The sequence below is a fragment of the Haliotis cracherodii genome, unplaced genomic scaffold (genome assembly GCF_022045235.1).
Source record: "Haliotis cracherodii isolate W230 unplaced genomic scaffold, xgHalCrac1.p SCAF_30, whole genome shotgun sequence".
Classification (NCBI taxonomy): domain Eukaryota; kingdom Metazoa; phylum Mollusca; class Gastropoda; order Lepetellida; family Haliotidae; genus Haliotis; species Haliotis cracherodii.
In genome coordinates this window covers 419,318-442,168 of record NW_027266287.1, presented here as the reverse complement: position 1 = coordinate 442,168, position 22,851 = coordinate 419,318, and the positions used below count along the sequence as shown (strand labels likewise).

The window sequence follows — 22,851 nt, the reverse complement described above, 5'->3', positions numbered from 1 at the left end:
CAGTAAATGCTAATGGTCCGGGATTCAAGGTTTTTATTAACAGTCTTGATCCTATGCCTGATGTTATTTGTCTTCAGGAGACGTTCCTGAATCCTAAACAGCAATTCCGTTGGGAAGGTTATGTCTGCCTACGTAAAGATCGTCAGGTTGGTTTAAGAGGTGGTTGTGCTATACTCATAAAGGACACTTTGTCATTTAATGAACTTACGTTGCCACCATCCCAATTAGAAGCGAATGCAGTCACCATTCATTTGAAGGACAAAAGATCCGTCTCCATTTTTAATGTCTATAATAATGCTCTTGCTACCTATAATGACTATATTTCTGTTTTGACCGTGTCAGCCAATCTTACAGTTGTGTGTGGTGATTTTAATAGTCATAGTCCATTGTGGGGAGCTAGTAAGTTAGATGCTGGAGGTAAAGCCATTGAGACACTACTTGATGAAAAGAATCTTTTCCTTCTTAATGATGGTTCTATGACTCGGTATGACTTGGCTTCTGCTTCTTTTTCGGCCCTGGATTTGACCATTGTCAGTCCACAACTGGCTCCACATTGTGATTGGGAAGTATATTTGCAGGATTCATTTGGTAGTGATCATTATCCTGTGTTTACCAGCCTTCAACTTGACCCAATCGCTGATCTGAGTGGTACCCCTCGGCGGTGGCTTTTCTCTAAAGCTGACTGGTCTGCGTTTACTCCTTTGTGCTCTGACACAATCACGCCTGCTCTAAACTCAATTGATATGGAGCAGTTTTCCAAATGCTTTGTCTCTAACATTATTGATGCTGCCAATAGATTTATAGGCAGAAGTTCTGGTACACGTCCGCTTAAACCGCCTGTTTGTTGGTGGACTGATAAATGTCAATCAGCACATGATGCCAGGAAGAGGGCAAAGAAAATTGTTGAAAGATCGGCTTTGCCTTGTGATTTAATTGAGTATAGGCACACTTCCGCATTACTGAAAAGAACTGTTATTGAAGCAAAACGTTTGTCATGGTCCAATTACACCAGTTCTATAAATAACAATACACCTCTATCCCAAGTATGGAGGAAAGTGAAAAAGATTTCTGGTAGTTCAAGTTCACATCGTGCTCTTCCGTCTATTGGTAAAGTCACGCCTGCAACATCAAATATAGACAAGAGTAATGCACTGGCTAAGTCATTTCAAAAAGTATCGAGTACAGATAACTTTAACTCCGATTTTCTCCGCTATAAAGAAACACTTGAATCTGAATTCTCGGACATCTTACATTGTCCAACATTTCATATTGCTGATTACAACTCCTTATTTAGTTTCCAGGAATTAAAGAATGCTATTTCTGGACGGAAAAATACTTCTCCAGGAGATGATTCATTATGCTATGATATGTTTAAACATCTTCCCCGTATCAGCCTTGACACCATGCTTTTACTGTTTAATAATATTTGGTTTGAAGGCAAACTTCCCTCTTCTTGGAAAAAAGCAATTGTAGTTCCAATTCCAAAGCCTGGTAAAGATCCTACTGAAGCCACATCCTACAGACCTATTGCTCTTACCTCTAACATGTGTAAAATAATGGAAAGAATGGTAAATAACCGGCTGGTGTACTTCATGGAAAAGAACCATCTGTTTTCAGAAGTTCAATCAGGATTTAGAAAAAATAGATCTTGTGCTGATCATTTAGTCCGACTTGAAACTGACATTAAAAAGGCATTAGGTAGCACTGAATATTTAATGGCTGTTTTCATGGACATTGAAAAAGCATATGACATGTTGTGGAGGGAAGGTTTGGTAATTAAACTGTATAACCTTGGAGTTTGTGGACGCATGCTTGATTGGATAAAAGCTTTCTTAACGGGTAGAACTATACAAGTTCGCATTGGAACGTCACTGTCAGATATTTATATTTTAGAGAATGGAACTCCCCAAGGAAGTGTGATCAGCCCAACATTATTTAACGTCATGATAAATGATTTGTTTGAGAATATTAATATCCTGGTTGAAACATCACAGTTTGCCGATGATGGAGCTTTGTGGAAAAGGTCCGGTAATTTTGACACTGTCTTCAAAGTCGTTCAACAATCTCTCTATCTTGTACAGAATTGGTGTGTTCATTGGGGTTTTAAGATTTCAGCTTCTAAATCTTCTGCTATCATTTTTACTCGTAAAAAGATTCCTCACGATTCCAAATTAGTCTTGTGCGGTTCTGAATTGGAGTTTGTCGACAAAGTCAAGTTTTTAGGTCTCTGGTTTGATAAGAGGCTCACCTGGAAACCACATATTGACTATCTGATTCAGAAATGCAATAAAGTCCTGAACCTTCTGAGAAGCATTTCCAGTACCAAATGGGGTGCAGACAGGAAGTGTATGTTAATGTTATATAGAGCCCTCATTAGATCTCGACTTGATTTCGGTTGCCAGGGCTATGGATCTGCATGTGCTACACAAAAAGCAAGACTTGATGTTGTTCAGTCGAAAGCCCTAAGATTATGTCTTGGTGCGTTCCGGACCACATCTGTTGAGGCTTTACAGGTTGAATCTGGTGAAATGCCTTTAGATCTCAGGCGTGAAATGTTAGACGTTAGATATATGTTAAAATTGAAATCTTTTGGGAAAAAACACTCAACGTCAACTGTGTTGAATGATTGTATAGAATATTTTCATGACACTTGGAAAAATGGTATGGGGCCTTATGGGATGCGATCTCAGAGAACGGCTTTCAATCATACTGTGCGTGATGTTCCAATAGATGACCCTACTGTTCTGCCTGAAAAGCCACCATGGCTGCTTGGACTACCATCAGTATATTTTGATGTCCTGGAGCAGGTAAATAAATGTGAGCCAGCTCCTCGAGTTAAAGCTATAGCTGAGGAACATATCCGAAGTCTACAATGGTTGAATGCTATGCAGATTTACACTGATGGCTCTAAGTGCCCAGTGTCTGGTCGTGTTGGTGCTGGTATATTCATTGTTAATGAAAAGAGAGAACTTTCTGTCCGATTGGCTGATCACTTATCAGTATTTTCTGCTGAACTAGGAGCAATCATTGAAGCATTGCGTTGGATTACTTTTTTAAGGCCTGTTTCAGCTGTAATTTTCAGTGACTCTGTCAGTGCATTACAAGCAATTCGGGTAGGTGCTTCCTCAGCGAGACAGGACTTGATCAACATTATTCTCGTCCTTTATAATGACTTAAGTAAAGATCTGTTAGATGTTGAATTTTCATGGATCCCCGCTCATATTGGATTATTTGGAAATGAGAAAGCTGATAAATTGGCTAAAGCTGCACTAGACTTTGATGACTCCGAACTGGATGACGCAATTTTACCTTCTCCTGCAGAGTTAGGCACCGTCAGTATGGCCCATGCTAAAACAAAATGGCAGCAGAGATGGGCATCATCCTTAAAAGGACGGCATCTCTTTGGCATCGATCCTGTTATCACTAAATTACACATATCTAGAAATAATCGGAGAGAGGAGGTTCTCTTAACCAGACTTCGTCTTGGGCATTGTGGTCTTGGAGCCTATCTAAATGTTATTAATAAAGACGTTTCTGCACATTGTACAGTGTGTAATCAGCTTGACAATGTAGCTCATTTTTTATTGCATTGCCAAAAGTATGTTAATCAGCGTAAGGTCATGGTGGAGGCACTAACAGTTTTCAATATTGACTTCTCATTGTCTGGTATTTTCTGTTCTAGGAATATTGTTCACCATGATGTTCAGAATGTCATTCTCGCTTATATTAAAGCGTGTGGCAGTTTTGATACTTTATAAAATATCCAGGTACTTCGCAAACCTTTATTATGGGCAAGGTGTAAATGGGCCTAGTTGCCCGAACACCTATAAAATATTTTTACTAATCAATCAATCAATCATTCAGACCTTCCAGATGATATGTCGACAAGATGGAGTTCGAGTGGAGTCTTACCACCTCATGAATGTTAGTTCTCGTGTTTTCTTTCAGGCTTAGCATAGAAAACAGCTATCAAACATAAAACGTCAATGCTAGAGAATAATTTGTGCTCGATCATAATGCCGTAACAGTCCATAGGGCGTAAAAAGCCAAAATAGTGGTAAAAATGATATAAATGGATCACTGAAAATCATCGACAACACCAAGTGTTCGCGAAATGGTTAGGCATTCCTGTTCCACCGGTAGCACCTGCCACTCACACAGCACCTGCCACTCACACAGCACCTGCCACTCACACAGCACCTGCCACTCACACAGCACCTGTCACTCACACAGCACCTGCCCTCGCACAGCACCCGCCACTCACACAGTACCTGCCACTCACACAACACCCGCCACTCACACAGCACCTGCCACTCACACAACACCCGCACTCACACAGCACCTGCCACTAACACAGCACCCGCCACTCACACATCACCTGCCACTCACACAACACCCGCACTCACACAGCCCCTGCCACTCACACAGCACCTGACACTCACACAGCCCCTGCCACTCACACAACACCCGCACTCACACAGCACCTGCTACTCACACAACACCCGCCACTCACACAGCACCTGCCACTCACACAGCACCTGCCACTCACACAGCACCTGCCACTAACACAGCACCTGCCACTCACACAGCACCTGCCACTCACACAGCACCCGCACTCACACATCACCTGACACTCACACATCACCTGCCACTCACACAGCACCCGCCACTCACAGCACCTGTCACTCACACAGCACCAGCACTCGCACATCACCTACCACTCACACATCACCTGCCACTCACAGCACCTGTCACTCACACAGCACCCGACACTCACACAGCCCCTGCCACTCACACAGCACCTGTCACTCACACATCACCCGCACTCGCACATCACCTACCACTCGCACATCACCTGCCACTCACACAGCACCTGCCACTAACACAGCACCTGCCACTCACACAGCACCTGTCACTCACACAGCACCCGCACTCGCACATCACCTACCACTCACACATCACCTGCCACTCACACAACACCCGCACTCACACAGCCCCTGCCACTCACACAGCACCTGACACTCACAAAGCCCCTGCCGCTCACACAGCACCTGACACTCACACAACACCCGCACTCACACAGCACCTGCTACTCACACAACACCCGCCACTCACACAGCACCTGCCACTCACACAGCACCTGCCACTCACACAGCACCTGCCACTAACACAGCACCTGCCACTCACACAGCACCCGCACTCACACATCACCTGACACTCACACATCACCTGCCACTCACACAGCACCCGCCACTCACAGCACCTGCCACTCACACAGCACCCGCACTCGCACATCACCTACCACTCACACATCACCTGCCACTCACAGCACCTGTCACTCACACAGCACCTGCCACTAACACAGCACCTGCCACTCACACAGCACCTGCCACTCACACAGCACCTGTCACTCACACAGCACCCGCACTCGCACATCACCTACCACTCACACATCACCTGCCACTCACACAGCACCTGCCACTAACACAGCACCTGCCACTCACACAGCACCTGCCACTCACACAGCACCCGCCACTCACACATCACCTGCCACTCACACAGACATGCCACTCACACATCACCTGCCACTCACACAGCACCCGCACTCGCACATCACCTACCACTCACACATCACCTGCCACTCACACAGACATGCCACTCACACATTCTGCAGGAAAAGTAAGCGTTTGTTTGTTGCTTGACGCCGCACAGCAGTACTTCTGCCGTATGACGGCGGCCTGAAAACAATTCCCAACGGGCAAGAAAATCTAGTGACAGGATAGCCGTTTACTGATTTTATTGAAACTGAAAACGACATATTAATTTTGAATTACGTCTACTGCGTACAAGTGCGTCGAATCCGCTGCTTACAAATTTAAGAGCAACACTTAAGAAATATGGTTTTGCAACGACGCACTGAATAATATTTCAGTAAATCTCAGCAGGTCAGCTTAATTGTGCAGTAAATCAATTGTGATCAAGGACGTGAAGGTTAAACCAGTATCACGGATGTGGCACTGACCATTCTAAAGTTATCAGTTATTATATGTCATTCCAACACACGATCATCGGATTCTGGCAATACAACGGGAGGCAACTCTACAGGAACAGGTCTTAGCTGCCTGGGCCACCCATGCCTCTAGTATGATGTCTGGTTACAAGCATGTTTGTTTGTTTCCTTGTTGATTAACGCCGCACTCAGCAATATTCCAGGTATCTGACGGCGGTCTGTAAATAATCGAGTCTGGACCAGACAATCCAGCGATTGACATCATGTGCATCGATCTGTGCAATTGGGATACGATGATTAGAAACATGGCATGTATACAGTTAACTCATTGTAAATGTTCCTTCTCGTTTATTACTGATTCCTACCTAAACAGTTCCGCGTGTTGCAGGCCAAGGTCGCTGTGGCTGGCCCAGGACAATCCGTCCCTTCAGCATCCGGAAGTGGAGTGTCACATGACCTTGACCTTGTCCTGAAGCCATCCCCGCACGTCACAGAACATGCTGACCAACCCGTCCAAGCTGACCAACCACCATCAACTGAATAAAACATGTAATATTGTGTAACATCTTGGCGGACCAAATCAAACACGGCACAAGTTGCCATGCATATGCGTTGTATTGTAATTATGGCCAGTTGGAATAGTCAAAATGTATTACGTCGACACACGAAAGTTCATAAGATTTTTTCTGACCTCCATATATGAGTGAGTGGTTTCGCGCCGCTCTTGGCAATATTCCAGCAATTTAACGGCGAGGAACACCAGAAATGGGCTTCACACATTGTACCCATGTCTTCGACGTGACCGCTAGGCTACCCGACCTAATCGTAGCACGTTTTGAGTGATCGATTGGGCATTCTAAAGCTTTATAACATGGGTGAAAACCCCACCCTCACAGGTCACAGAGGTTGAGTTCTTTCAGTGAAACCAACGAGCAGGAGTATGGTGTTGTCAGACCAAGCGTGATTCACAGGTTTGACACCAAAATTAGCAGATCAAGCAGATTCGGAATTGGCAGCAACTGTGCCATGTTTGTTAGAGTGACCAGTATTTAGAATTCTGTTCGCGTGAGACGGTTCGTGCTTGGGTGTATTTGCTATGGGTGTAAGAAGAACAGACTCGCAGCTACATACAGAATGGTTCACTGTGACACACGTGATAACAATACATAATTAATGCATATCTGTGTCAAACCCTATCCATCGCTTAAAGTATGGAATCCTGTAAGGGACATCCACGGTGCTACACAATCGTTTAGTCAAGCTCGGAGGTCCAGTCTTTAACTGACGAGTGAAATTGGCGTACTTCTAATTCTAAGTATAGGGTGTTTTGCTGCTAGTTTTGTCGACATAAGGCATAATGCGAGCGGGCAACGCCGTAATCTGTCTGCTCCTTCGTAAAGTTGGAGAAACGTTCCTGTGTAGTGATACAAGACTTTTCGCCTGCGGTAAGAGATTGGAAAGCTCCGAGCTGGACATGATCGCGGCGCTGCACGATCAATATCCTTGACAATGCAGGGTGAACATAATTTAATATCACACAGGACACATTTCATAGCGTTGGGCACGCCTTCCTAGCAACGTCGGGGCACAGTTGGTCCAGTCATCTCCGGCGCCGCGATTTGCTATGCAGAGTTGCCTTCCCCTGTGCCCGCCAGAATCCTCTAGCCTCGGAGTCGAATCCCGGTTCATCCCGATTATGTTTCTAGATTTCTACCCGTGCTTGTGGGCTTCACCAGAGTGGAAATAGTGTAAGACCTGCATCATTTCTGGCTTTCCTCCCACATGAGACGCCGTGATATAACTTGAATACTGTTGAAAGCGGCGTTTAACTCAACTCACCCACTCACTCCTACTGCGGTCTTTAGTCACCTGGGGGCATGGGTGGCCCAGTCGTCTAAGGCGCCGCGATTCGCTGTGCAGAGTTGCTTCCCTTGGGCACGCCAGAAACCTATGATTGTGGGTTTGAATCCCGGTTCGACCCGATTATGTTTCTTGGTTTGTCAGCACCATACCCGTGCTCTTGGGTTTCACCGAAGTGGTAAACGGCTGAGACTTGCATCACTTCGGGCTTCCCTCCCACATTAAGCTGACACGCCGCGATATAACTGGAATACTGTTAAAAGCGGCGTTAAACCCAACTCACTCACTCACTTTAGTCACCTGGTTTCCTCATATGAGGGGTGACCTGTGTTACCTAGTTCCGTGCCTACGTCTATATTTACCGATTCGCTGTTGGCATAAAGGTCCACGGAAGCCTTGCGTACATTCACATGTGTAGTTGGAGACACCAGACCTGCACACCGCCATGTTCTCGCATTGATGATGTACACAGAAGTCTGGCGGCGAGGCACAACTCCTTCCAGTGTAGCCACTCTGGCACTGACAGACATAGGAGGTGCGAGTGTCGAGACATGGGTGCCCATTACACGGGGACGCCAGGCACTCCTCCACAGCTGATGACAGAAACAGACACTCTTTTGGAACCGAGTATTAAATATCGGTGGGGGTTGGAATGAGTGTTGGAGGGCCTTGGTGGGAGGGGGGTGCGGGTGATGGTGGGGTGGTGCTGGGAGGTTCTTGACAATAGTTTCGGTCACTGTTTCATGCTGTATAAAAAACATGGTGAACGCTTTTTGCAAACACATGCAAAGACAAGTAAATTGTTCACCTACAAAATGACTTGGAACTCATGTTACAAGTCAAAATGGTCAAAATGGGAAACTGTTTCATACAAGAATGATTTTTCTCAGTAGTTTCTGGAACATAATTATTATTCTGTTTCTACCAACGTTGAAATATTGAATATTCAGTGACATCCACATATCTGAAAGCTCATACTTTTGACCAACATTGCAAATGAATAAATTATCAAAATGTCGACGTATGACCAGCATATAGTGTCTCAATAGAGTGAGGAGTATCTTTATCAATGACGCACTGAAGACCATTTGAGACACAAATATTTACCCGTGCATGAGCTGGGTGACTTCATAGTGATCGATCCAGGAAATCCTTTACTCATGTGATCCAAGGAAAGAACAATATTGTCATCCTCCATTGTGTCGCAGGTGGACGCTATCGCCAGGATCTGCGCGGCCGTCTTGCAGGTCTTGTACAGGGCTATACTTCTTACTGATATTGCTGGAACAGATTGCGATAACGATCAGGGCCACTTGAAGCATATGTCTTTATATATGTAATACTGTTTCAAGTACATATTAAATAATGGGAGTCTACCATCGCTTTGTGCAACTGTAACCTGTGCCTGCCTTGAAATACAAAAACCTGATTTTTGTTCAGGTAAAATAGGTCATCACAGACTACCTCACAGCTTCCCGAACACATACCTCCATACTTGGAATATTTCGACAGCAGCGGGAAGACACGTATTTGCCGATTGCTGCTGCATTTATTTCAGGGTATATGTAATATATGTATTTACACAATACCGTATGTTGGTATCTACTGCTAATGAAATCATTGTGCAGAGAGGTCATTGAATCATATGGTGAAATATCTTGTTTATGTCATCCAGTGGCGAATGCAAATGTCTTATTTATGACAATAAAAGCTTCAAAACTCTTTCTATGTTCATAAGAAATATCTACCAAAAGCAGAATCGATTGTACGATTCTGACTATATCATGGGCATGTGCTTGTGAATCGTTATCCAATACTGACGACACCTGGGCCCACTTGCACAAAACGATCTTAGCGCTAAGACGATCGCAACACCCATACTTTAACATAGCCTTACGATAGTGGTAACGCTAAGATCGCTTTGTGCAAGTGTGCCCTGTTGTTGGATTTTATGTACTTCTTATCTGAGTATCTGAAAACAAAAGTGTCAGTGAAGCTGAAAAAATGGCCACCGGCGTAAAGTTCACTCGAATGAAAATATCGACTTGTCTTTCGTGACTAAAGTGGTGACAAAAGATCATATTTACCATTACTCCTGCCAACACTGAGAGACAGCGTTGATGATGATGCTATTACTGGTGCTGAAGAAGCTACTGACACAGACACTGTCTGCCCGTCTCTATACAGCGTCAGAGCTTGGGTGCTGGATTGGAACGTCACGTCCAAGCGAGTCCATCTGTTGAGATCTGACCCAGCAGTGATCATCTGCACTCTGCAATGTGAGAACAAGGTGTGGTGAAATGGGGTTTAACGTCGCGTCCAAGATTATTGCACTTAAATGGCGACGTGCATGCACGTGTGTGTGTGTGTCGGCTTGTACTAGTCCGGACTGAGCCAGATTTATAGGGCTAGCAATGTCGCAGTTTAACATGAATACCGTAACTCAAGACACAGAATACTGACTCCGAGCCGACCAGTACTTGTTTTAGACCCTTAATGCCGAGCGCCGCAAGGGTAACAACAAGTACCATCTCTTAACGTCTTTTGGTATGACGCGGCCGGGGATCGAACCACGGACATTCCGTTCTCCGGGCGGAAACTCTACCACTAGACCACGGAGGCGGTCGTGAGATGTATAGAAATCAGGACTAAACAAATTGACAAGTTCAAGTGAGAGTGTGTGTGTGTTGGTGTATGGTTGAGTGCTTGAGAAAGTGAGTGTCGTGTTAAGAGAAACAATGCCAGTAACGATATAACAGTTTCTCCGGGCGGACGCTCAACCATTAGATCACGGAGGCGGTCGAGAGTGGGTGAGAGTGGGTGAGAGTGGGTGAGAGTGGGCGAGAGTGGGTGAGAGTGGGCGAGAGTGGGCGAGAGTGGGTGAGAGTGGGTGAGAGTGGGTGAGAGTGGGTGAGAGTGGGTGAGAGTGGGCGAGAGTGGGTGAGAGTGGGTGAGAGTGGGCGAGAGTGGGCGAGAGTGGGTGAGAGTGGATGAGAGTGGGTGAGAGTGGGTTGGTGTATGGTTGAGTGCTTGAGTAAAAGTGGTATTAAGAGAACAATGCTAGTAACGCTAATTTTGTAACATTTTTCAAAGATAAAATTTGTCATGTTTTGTGGGTCAGCCAAGGTCATTTTAACATCTCCTTTCAGTGGATTATTAATAATTAAATGTTTCTCACCCATTTAAGGAAATCGTCATCGGCTGCGTGATAAGGAGCACTATGGCAGTGCCACCAGCGGATATAGTTGTACCGTTTGTGAGGTTGGTGGCTTTGTACCAAACTGACAATGTGAAGTCGAGAATATCAGATGACGTCGGTGCAATGCTTGTCAGTTGGACATCACCTTGGCTTGAGAACTCAAAGGCTGTGTAGACACAATGTTATAATAATTACACGCATGCTAACATTATGTATATAACAAACATAGGAGAAGGCCTCGTATGTGTGTCACTTGTGCCTAATTTCCCGCAATAAAATATGTTTAAATCAACAAACATATACAACACAAAAAGTGAAGAAAAGATTAACATCAGGAAAAAACAAAAAACAAAAACAAAATCCTTGCATGTGTTCTTTAAAACATGATAAAACAAGAAATATGTATTTGTTACCTCATTATGATGCCTCATAATCCACGATCCGCGAATCCTGGTACAACTAAGGGACGTAACTCTATGTAACGAGTTGCGGCGCATAACGACTAGTGCGCAACCAGTGGCTCCGGTTATAGAAACTAATGAAATAGTTTTGGGCAGCGCTTTAAGTAAGATTTTGATTGAATTTATATGGATTATACCACGGAGTTTACAAAGAAACATCATATTATAAACATGTTTTACAATTCTGTTGAAGAAGATCAAGTAAGACTCCCATACTTACATCTACACGCTTCTCTGTGTGTGCTTCCAGTGATGGTGGTCATTGTACCTCGAGGACAAGGGAGGCAGTGTCTGGCCCCTGCCGACGGTTGGTACTCGCCATGGGGACACACAACACAGGGCTCTATCCCGTTGGGGGATGCCCGTCCTGCCAGACACTGGACTTGAAGGAAGAGAATTAACAATTGAATAAACCCACAATATATCGTGTTGGAAAAATGTATCATCATAATATAAGGTGCTGTCGGCAAGCCTAGTGGTTAAAGCGTTTGCTCGTCACGCTGTAGACCCGGGTTCGATTCCCCACAAGGGTACAATGTGTGAAGCCCACTGGTGTTCCCCGTCTCGATATTTCTGAAAGTTTGCTAACTATTGACGTACAATACAACTAACTCACTTACTCAAATAATACATAAAAACTGAATGTATTACGATGCAAAATTAAAAAGAAAACGAACATGTACATGAAACTAAAATATCAGTCGGTCGAAGCTTGAAGCCATTCTTCATGTTATGAATTTTGTAATAATTTTGTTTGTTTGTTTGTTGTTTAATGCCGCACTCAGCAATATTCCAGCTATATGACGTCGGTCTGTAATTAATCGAGTCTGGGCCAGACAATCCCAAACTCGAACTCATTCATCTTGATGTATTATTTAATACGATGGAATATCGTCCCAAATTTGTAGGTATCGACTCTCTATTGTAATATGACATTTTGTTTGTGGGGCACATTGTCACTATCTGAAGATGTACAATTTCTTTCCACTGAAAGAAAGAACCAATTCGTTATCGTTACTCATAAAACATGTTTCATGATGGGGACTTTCAGTAATAGTCTGTGTGGTCCTACCTTTACAATCTGTACTTGATCTCGAACCTTTATCAAGAGTGCTGGTTCCGCTAGGACATGTCTTGCAGGTGAAGCTGTGGTCTTCGTTTTGGTAAGTACCTTTACTGCAGGGGTCACACGAGGACGTTGTGCTGTTAAACATGGTACCCTTTGGACATACGGCTGCGAGACAAAGACACCAATTCATTCATTTTTTTAAATTTCCAATACATATAGGCCACAGGCCTTTGTGTACAAAAGTTAAGTACAGACAGGTCTTAAGCATTAAGTTTCACATTTCTTACTTCATTTGCATGATATAGATATTTTGCTAGATTTGTAATAATATATGTATCTGGTGATGACAGAAGCATTTTAAAATTATGGACGTTAGGATGACAATAGCACTTTGCTTTGAGATATAGTTGCCGTAATTTGACATACGATGGACAAATAAGCAGGAAGTGGTACTCGGTTTCAACACAATCTCAGACACCAATTACTACACCCGTGTAAATACGCAGATATAGATATGTATGTTACTACAGGTATAACTATAACATTAGCATTTCTATATATTCAGTTGAATACTCAAACACCAGTTGACACCTTGTAGACTTTAGCATGCCAGTGTAACTTTGCAAGCGGAAGGACGCAAAAAGCTTAATAGTTAGGCAATTGAACGTGACTGGTTTTTGTCATAGCAATATTTCAAAAGGACTGATAAGTGTGCAAACTGTGTACAAACAATTGTGTTAACTTTACAGGTTAGTTTCGTGGATTTTGGTGTCAACAAGAAATATTTGGTTTCCCTTTGAAACTTCTCTAATTCGGGAACGAAAAGAAAGAACCATTTCACCATTAACTTGAATAAAAATTATTTATAATTGATAGGCAGAATCTTAATTTTGAATTTTAAACCTTATTCTTTTTAAAATTGATACTCGTTTATTAGAAATTGGTTATTTTATCCCAATAAGTGAGTGAGTTGGGTAAAACGCCGCTTGTAACAGTATTCCAGTCATATCACGATGTGTCAGTTTAATGCTGAAGCAGAAGTGATGCACATTTACAGCTTTGGCAGAAAATAAGAAGTGCTCATAAAATCTCGAGCCTTGCGACAACCGGTTCTCCCGACTGACAAAAGAGTAGGAATCTAGTTAGTGTTATTAGATAAAGACGATAAATGTCACTTTTATGATCTTATCTATTGATATATTAATTAGTATGTAAACTGTTACATAACGTTAAATTACGTTACAATAAACACGTATGATGTCTATTCCCTTACCACACGAACCAGTTTCAAGGACTGGTAGCATTCCTTCCCCACATTTGAAGTCAACGTAGTTGTAATTGAAGGAATCACTGCGGACGTGGACACCGACGACGGTCGTGTTGAAACTCCCACTGTCCAGCATCACCTGGACCTTGTCCCGAAGCTCATGCAGGACATCCTCGTGGTGCGTGACGCAGTCATCTGTCGTCATGCTGGCGCAGGTGTACGTCACGCTGAAGTGCCATCGCACCACCAACGCCGTCTCCGACCGCTTGTGCCGGCCACGTGGGACATCAAGCTGTAAAACAATAAAGTGCGTACAACTAACATAATATTAGTATGGGTCAAATGTTTATTTATGAGCCAGACATAATTATACGTAAAGCGACAGACATACTGTACATATGAAATAAGTATCCAGCCAAATTGACTTATGAGAAAGACTTGCCGTAGTGCTGAACGAACGAACGAACGAACGAACGAACGAACGAAAGACCGAAAGAAAGGCCGACTGACCGACCGACCACACGAACGAAAGACAGGACGAACGAGACAGGACGAACGAACGAACGAACGAACGAACGACCGAACGAAAGGCCGACCGACCGACCGACCGACCGACCACAAGACCGAACGACCGACCGAACGAAAGACCGACCGAACGAACGAACGAACGAACGAACGAACGAAAGGCCAACCGACCGAACGACCACACGAACGAAAGACCGAACGAACGAACGAACGAACGTTTATGTTTACCTCATGATCAGTTATACTCCTCTTCCTGCGGTTTACAGCCAGACACACAACACTGACATCCTCTGTAGAGCAGGAGCTGGATGTGGCACAAGTCGTACTTGCGAAGAATGTAGTACTGTTGATGAGTGGTAGGAATGTACCCTGAAGCTGTTGTTTATCAGCTGCGTTGTCACAGCTGCTCGTGTAAAATCTCATACTGGCTTGCAGACGCATCTCGCCTGGAATTCGCTTGACTAAAATCAGTGGACGTACATAAATATTTTAAAGACCTTATTTTAAAAGAATTGTTTATTCGAAAACATATTTACATTGTATGTCTACATCTACAAATCATGCTAATCACGTATCGTCACTGTTTCCTTCTTTCTAAAGAGTTGTAATGTCACTTTTAATTGACAAAGGTAAAAAAATACATCAATAACTGCTTGAACTATATGTTTCATGGCATTATATTCTTGGCAATAACAGTGGCAGGGCTGGTATAAATGACTGAATAAGTTACAATTCGAGTGTAGGGTGTGAGCGTATCCTGCCCCACCAGTGGAATCAGTCACAAACACATGCATGGGCGAGTCAATTGTTCACTTGAATTAATATGGGAACATATGGTACATCGGACATCATTCTTGTCACTGATGCATCCCCCGCATTATCATAAAACTTTTACTGATGCTTTGAATGTTGTTACTTTGAACATTTAAGCAAAAGTCGTATGCAGCTTTTTGAAACCTTTGTAGAAAGAACATGGTCATAGTGGGGCGGTCTGGAAGCCTAGTGGTTAACGCGTTCGCTCGTCACGCCGAAGACCCAGGTTCGAATCCCGACATGGGTACAATGTGTGAAGCCCATTTCTGGTGTCCCCCGCCGTGATATTGCTGGAATATTGCTAAAAGCGGCGTAAAACCAAACTAACGTATACCAACATGCTCGTAGAACAACATTTACCCGCAAAACAGCTAGAAATAAATACCTGTGCAATCTGGTACCAAACTGGTCGGCTGCCAGATACCAGATGATGGTGAACAAGCAAAAAGATCGAATTGTGCATTGCGTGGCTTGTCCCAGTCATCATCGCATGTCATTGTACAGATATCTCCAGCTGTTTGATGTTGGTCGCAGGTTAAAAAGCCATTGGTAGGTGACTTCAGGGGTTGGCATTTTGGTTCTGCAGTAATATAATGAAATGAATATTGAACATAAGAGAACATTTTTGGTTGAAATGCAGTAGATACCAAATGCCAAGTATAATGTGTATATATTTTCATATCTCTATCACAACAGAAAAATTCATTTTAAAAAGACAGATACAGAGTAACAGTAGATTATCTTTATATCACTGACTTAGGTCTTGTACATGTAGGCCTAGACGAGTTTACCGTAGCATGGACTCCGTTTCTAACAACGCTTTTTATTGTTAAAGAATTGTTGTTAATTATTTTGTGTTGGACACCCAAGGGTTTTAACATCCGGATACTGGTGGTTAAATACGGGAAATACTTGAAAGCATGAGTATTATAAATTTTCAAAATTTGCATATGTGCTTCAAGTGGGTCTAAACATGAAGCACAATGAAACCCCATCGTTAAATGGTCTTCATTCATTCACTTGGTACATGTTATCCTACATCTATGTAACGTGTCACAGTTCTATAATTTCATGGTTTACGGGTTTTAGCAAACCCATTAAGTTGGTCGAATAAAAATAATATCAAGTTTGGAGATCGACATATATCTTGTAAATGTTTTCATAATTATTTGTTTGGGGACAATTACGACGCTTCATCGACCGGAGATAACTTACAATGCATCTGATCATTAAATACATGAAAGGTTAACAACTAACGGTATATTAACTTGCCTATGTTTCTCTTTCTTTCAAATTCATCAATATAAAACATAGGCGTATTTCATTTTCTGTTTAGGGGCGGTCGGGTAGCCTAGTGGTTAAAACGTGCGCTCGTCACGCCGAAGACCCGGGTTCGATTCCCGACATGGGTACAATGTGTGAAGCCCATTTCTGGTGTCCCCGCCGTGATATTGCTGGAATATTGCCCAAAGCGGCCTACAACCATTCTCACTCACTCTCTCATTCACTCACTCATTTTCTGTTTCTTTTGCCCCCTATCGGTCTAATGGTAAACAGAAAAACATAAAGAGAGTTCCAACAATGACGAAACTTAATGAAAGTTAAACTCACTGTGACAAGACGGCGAGGAACCAGTCGACAGGGCCCAGGACATTCGTGGTATTAAGGCAGCATTTGTCTGACACTGTATGGAGCTTGATCCGTCAAGGACGTAGTCGTCAGTACAGCTGACGTCACACCGTGAGCCAAGGTCATACTGGTGGCTGCAGTCATAGCGCAGCCTCGGGTCGTTGTAGGGTGGAGTTGGACAGATCTGATCTGTACACGAAAAGTCATATAACCCCGGTTATCCGGACGGTGCAGTAAATATTATTGTCTGGTTTCTTTTATTGCAATTTCCAGCACGTTCAGTGAACGATAATTAGTAAAACTTGAGAACTTCTTTGTCTGCAAGGTTCCTCGTTATCACAAACCTTATAATCCTGTAGCCCTTTGGATCATACTTTGACCTTCTAAACATGTATAGGCTTTCTAATCATATATATATATATACCTTCTTATCATACCAATAGACCTACTCATCATATATAGACCTACTCATCATATATAGACCTCATCATATTTTGACGTTCTGATCATGTATAGATCTTCTAATCATATGTAGACGTTAATAATCATAAATACATGTTCTAATCATATTTAAAACTTATTATCATATGTAGACCTCATCATATATATACCTTCTAATCATATAGACCTTCTAATCATATTTTGACATCATGATCACATATAGACTTTATCATATATAGACCTTCTCATCACATATATACCTTCCTATACTATAGAAACCTTCTAATCATAAAAAGACCCTCTTATCATATATACCTTCTCATCATATATTGACCTAATCAAAAATAGACCTCCTCACCGTATATCGATCTTCTTATCATATATATATGATATGAAGATCGATATATCTCCCTTCTAATCATATATAGACCTTCTCATCACATATACACCTTTTAACCTTACAGTGAGTGAGTGAGTTAAATGTTATTGTAACTTCGGCAATATTTCGGCCATATCGTGACGATCTAATCATCTATACACCTTCTTATCACATATAGACGTTCTAATCATACACAGACTTACACATTCATGTGCCTTCTAATCATATATACACCTTCTTAGCATAATTATATATGCCTTCTAACATATGTGGATTTCCAGATGTCCGGACTTTGAGTGAGTGAGTGAGTGTGAGATATAATAGTTATAGTTAATCATAATACATGTAATACTGCCTCAAAAACATGCCTGAATATACATATTGCTCACTCACACTCACTCGCTCACTCGGGTATTCGTCGAACAAGGAAGTGGTGCTGACAAATCTAGAAACACAATCCTGGGGTATCTGGGATTTGAAACCACCATCATTTAACGGTTCTGGTACAATATCGCCATATTGGTTCAGTCACTGCAAATCACATTTCAGTTATCAGACCTTGCAAAGTTAGCTTGTCAAACATATTTTGCCAAGTCCAGATGAAATCAAATTTAACGACATTTGAATGAAATAAGGCACCGCAACAATGAACAAAGACAGAAGTCGGTGATAATCAGACACATTTTGTCTGTATTCAGGCCGCGAGACCATAAGAATGTTGTTTTACGCATCTTTTCGCATCATTCCAGCAGTAGCACAGCGGTGGAACTTAGAAATGGGTTCCATGCATGATACGCATGTAGAGAATGGAACCCGGGTTTAGGCGTGACGAGCGAACGCTTTAGCTACAAGGCTACCCAAGACCATAATAGTATGTGAATTATTTATAGATGTTCACAAGCATGCTCACAGTTGATATGAACTCTGAATTCACATTCTGCCTCGTTTCCTGAAGAATCCACTACTTTGTATTTGACGTCCGTCTTTCCAACGGGAAAGGCTGATCCTGAGAGTGGTCCCGCTGTTTGCGTGACTGAAACGTTTCCCGAGTTGTCCGTCCCCAGTACATCGTCCCATGTCACTATCGTCATGGCGACGGCGCTGACAGCGTACGCAACGATGTTTTCCATTGGGCAATTGCTAATTTTCGGCGGAGCTGTGTCTGAAGAGAAAAAACCAAAGTAGGGATTAAAATTAAGATAAAATTCATTAACATTTCAACAAAATTTATCCTAGTTTATCGTACGCCGTTTTCGCTATAATACAGCTCGGTGGTACCAGAAATGGGTTTCAAAAATTGTTAGGACGCCAAACGCTCGAACCACTTGAATATCCATTTGTCGATTTACGCGGATTAACAAAAATGCGGATTAAGGTGAGTGAGGAAATGCACACTGGTTTAATCCGCATTTAGCAGTATTCCCGCAATATCACTAGGGGGGAACCCGAAATGAGCTTCATACATTGTACCCAAGTTGGGAATCGAAACCGGGACGTCATCCCGAAGGCTACATCATCGCACGCGGTAATAGAGTAGTGTTCCTTTGTATACTGTAGTCCCATCTTCCTGAGGCAAGAGAGTTAACAGACGATAAAAGTCCAGTTTCCACCCTTGCCGAACTAAGCTGGTATTATGGAGTTACTTGGCTGGACTAACGAGTCTATGCATAGTCCAATCAAAATCACGCGCCGAAATCGAAAGTCGATTGCAGGATTTGCAAAACATGTGCACCGCCAACTCGTTGTCAGCAGATATTTTTCAAATCTTTTCATGTTTTTAATCAAGGTACTCACGTGATTTGATGCATTTCGCGATGTGAGACCCGTTTTATCACAATATAGATCTTGATTATCCATCAGATCGTCCTGACTTGGCGCCACCATTTTGTGTGAAGCAAACGCAAGTGATACGAGAGGTGGAATCTGATTGGTCCATAGGAGAGGCTTAGAAGAGACATAACTGGTAATAGTCACTGGTGGCGCTACGACCGAGCCCAGTTTAAAGTCAGTTAACTCTCTTGCCTCGGGAAGATGACTAGTCCGGACTGATGCCGATTTACAGTGCCAGCTCACTGAGATACCATGCCGCAGTTTAACATGAGTACCCCACTCATACACGGTATACTGACTCCGAGCCGACCAGTCCTTGTTTTAGCCCCTTAATGCCGAGCGCCAGACAGGGTGACAGTAAGTACCATCTTGTAACGTCTTTTGGTATGACGCGACCGGAGATCGAACCCCTGACCTTGCGCTCCCCGGGCGGATGCTCTACCACTAGACCACGGAGGCGGCCCCATTCTCGGGGAAGACGCTCTACCACTAGACCATGGAGGCGGTCCCACTCTCCGGACAGATGCTCTACCACTAGACCATGGAGGCGGTCCCTCTCTCCGGGCAGACGCTCTACCACTAGACCACGGAGGCGGTCCCACTCTCCGGGCGGACGCTCTACCACTAGACCACGGAGGCGGTCTCACTCTCCGGGCGGACGCTCTACCACTAGACCACGGAGGCGGTCCCACTCTCCGGGCGGGCGCTCTACCACTAGACCACGGAGGCGGTCTCACTCTCCGGGCATACGCTCTACCACTAGACCACGGAGGCGGTCACACTCTCGGGGCAGATGCTCTATCACTAGACCAGGAAGGCGGTCTCTTTGTAATGAAGGTGACTGAAGGGTGACAATGGGGGCAGAGATTTCGAGTTTACAATCTCTTTTCGCTTACCTCTGCAGCTGGGTATTGGTGAATGCCAACTTCCGTTTTGAAGACAGAATGTTGCGCTCGGAAGTGTCACAGTATGTCCAGCAGTCACGTTACATGTCAAGGAACAGAGACTGCCGTAGTTGTAGGTGTCAGTGCAGTAGAAGGTGTCAAGGGCGGGGCAGGTCTTTGCTGAAAGCAGAACATATGTCATGGATCATTTTTTGAAGCCCAAATGGACGCATCCTTTTTGCGAACACCTGGTGACATCAGTGATATTCTGTGATCGAAATACTTTTCTGCGGCTTTTTCTTCTAAGTCCACTGGAATCGATTTCGATGGATGATCGATTCAGATTAGTCGCTGGTATTGACGACAATTCATATTTACTTTGATATAAAAGTGAATAATAAAATTGTCCTATTTCCTGAAATATGTGTATGGACTATACGATATAGTACCAATCCCAGGAAAATGTCAGTGGTTCACAAATGACAAATAAATGAAACATGGTTGAACAGGAGGAAACAGTTGTGCACGGCTTGTTTTGGTATAGCTCGCCCAAATACACTCATCAATTAACATGGAAGTGCTCGCCCAAACACACCATTTGCTCTACCACTTGCGCATGTTCTTTTCTGTAAATCTCGTTTTTCATGCTCTGTATGTAACAGACCAGGACGTTAAACAGCGTAACATTTTTGGTTGACATTTATTCGTTGTGGGACGAAGACTTCCTCAGAAGTCCAGTCAGGAGATTGCTTTTGCTGATATTAGAATGAACTTCCATTATCTACTTTATAATATGAAGAGGTCAATCTGTCGCACTTTCGTTGAATATGCAGAAACATTTCATTTTGGGGGGATTTATTCAGTTTTGTATTTTATTTTATAAAATGTCCGACGGTATCTTTTTGACTTGTTGTTTTTTTAACGGGGAATAAGAACTGCCTCATTCCCAATGGGTATACATGGTAAGATCTGATATGTTCTGCTTATGTTTGTTCTATACTATATTCGTGACTCTAATTCCTTCGAGTAAAAGTGCTACACCTCTACGATCTGCCTCTCTTTAACCGTCACACACGGATTAAACCCAACTCACTCACTCACTCACTCTACAAACTGCCTCTCTTTAACCGTCACTCCACGGATTAAACCCAGCTCACTCACTCACTCACTCACTCTACGACCTGCCTCTCTTGAACCGTCACTCCACGGATTAAACCCAGCTCACTCACTCACTCACTCACTCACTCACTCACTCATGGACTTACGTGTACATGTAGGGGCCTGATGGCTCCAGGCTCCTCCTTCTTCACACTTCAGCTGACTCGCTCCATTTATGTCGTACCCGCTGTTGCAGGTGAACTGACAAGTTGTTCCAAAGATGAAGTCGTTGCTGTCACAGACACGGTCAGCATGGGCAACTACTGGCACAGAACATGTGTGAACTAGAAAAGAAAAAAATATTACATTCCAGCGACATTGATTAGATTCATCGCTGTCGTATATCACTTACCACAATGGACAGGACACATCCTACAGTGGACAAGGAAACATCCCACAATGGACAAGGAAACATCCCACAATGGACAAGGAAACAGTCTACAGTGGACAAGGAAACATCCCACAATGGACAAGGAAACACCCCACAATGGACAAGGAAACAGTCTACAGTTGACAAGGAAACATCCCACAATGGACAAGGAAACAGTCTACCGTTGACAAGGAAACAGTCTACAGTGAACAAGGAAACAGTCTACAGTGGACAAGGACACAGTCTACAGTGAACAAGGAAACAGTCTACAGTGGATAAAGACACAGTCTACAGTGGCTAATGAAACAGTCTACGGTGGACAGGGAAACAGCATTCAGTGGACATTGAAATAGCCGACATTCGGAAATAGTTGGTTGTTGTTGAACTGGAATAGAAATATACCCAATCGATTGATTATATTCTCAACTATCGAATATCACTTACCACAATGGATAAGGACACAGTCTACAATGGACAGTCAAACAGTGCATAGTGGACAGGAAAACAATCTACGGTGGACAAGGAAACAGTCTACAGTGGACAAGGAAACCGTCTACAATGGACAGGGAAACTACCTACTGTGCACCAGGATACAGTCTCCAGTGGACAAGGAAACGGTCTACAATGGACAGGAAAACAGTCTACAGTGGACAAGGAAACAGTTTAGGTCCCTTCTGTTCTGAAATGGTTGATTGTTGATGAACTTAGCACACAACAATACCCCAGTTAAACAACTGCCGACTGTAAATGCGGATTCTTGCTAGACCAGACATTCTGTTGTTTAATATCATGAGCCGTCGGGTACGATGGTCATCAAGTCATCCAGGCCAGAACACCCGAGGCCTTTTATTGCTTCCACTGAGAAGCACAGGTTGATGGGGATCTATTCTGACAATACCTTTAGTTGTCAGCACGTAGAAGCACAGGTTGATGGGGATCTATTGTGACAATACCTT

At 43.4% G+C, this 22,851-nt stretch overlaps 1 protein-coding gene across 1 annotated transcript in view; it reads right to left on the bottom strand.

Annotated features, from left to right (window-relative positions):
* Positions 1-1,082: 1,082 nt before the first annotated feature.
* The window catches only part of LOC139476933 (sushi, von Willebrand factor type A, EGF and pentraxin domain-containing protein 1-like), a 30,196-nt gene continuing 8,427 nt past the window's right edge, over positions 1,083-22,851 (bottom strand). The window contains exons 4-16 of the mRNA XM_071259493.1: positions 21,633-21,809; positions 20,380-20,547; positions 18,564-18,815; positions 16,816-17,022; positions 14,620-14,852; positions 13,873-14,158; positions 12,603-12,764; positions 11,751-11,912; positions 11,049-11,235; positions 9,958-10,142; positions 9,029-9,151; positions 8,304-8,463; positions 1,083-1,119 (exon numbers count right to left, since the gene is read on the bottom strand). Coding sequence (XP_071115594.1) covers positions 1,083-1,119; positions 8,304-8,463; positions 9,029-9,151; positions 9,958-10,142; positions 11,049-11,235; positions 11,751-11,912; positions 12,603-12,764; positions 13,873-14,158; positions 14,620-14,852; positions 16,816-17,022; positions 18,564-18,815; positions 20,380-20,547; positions 21,633-21,809 — 2,339 coding nt within the window. The remainder of the gene's footprint in view (positions 1,120-8,303; positions 8,464-9,028; positions 9,152-9,957; positions 10,143-11,048; positions 11,236-11,750; positions 11,913-12,602; positions 12,765-13,872; positions 14,159-14,619; positions 14,853-16,815; positions 17,023-18,563; positions 18,816-20,379; positions 20,548-21,632; positions 21,810-22,851) is intronic.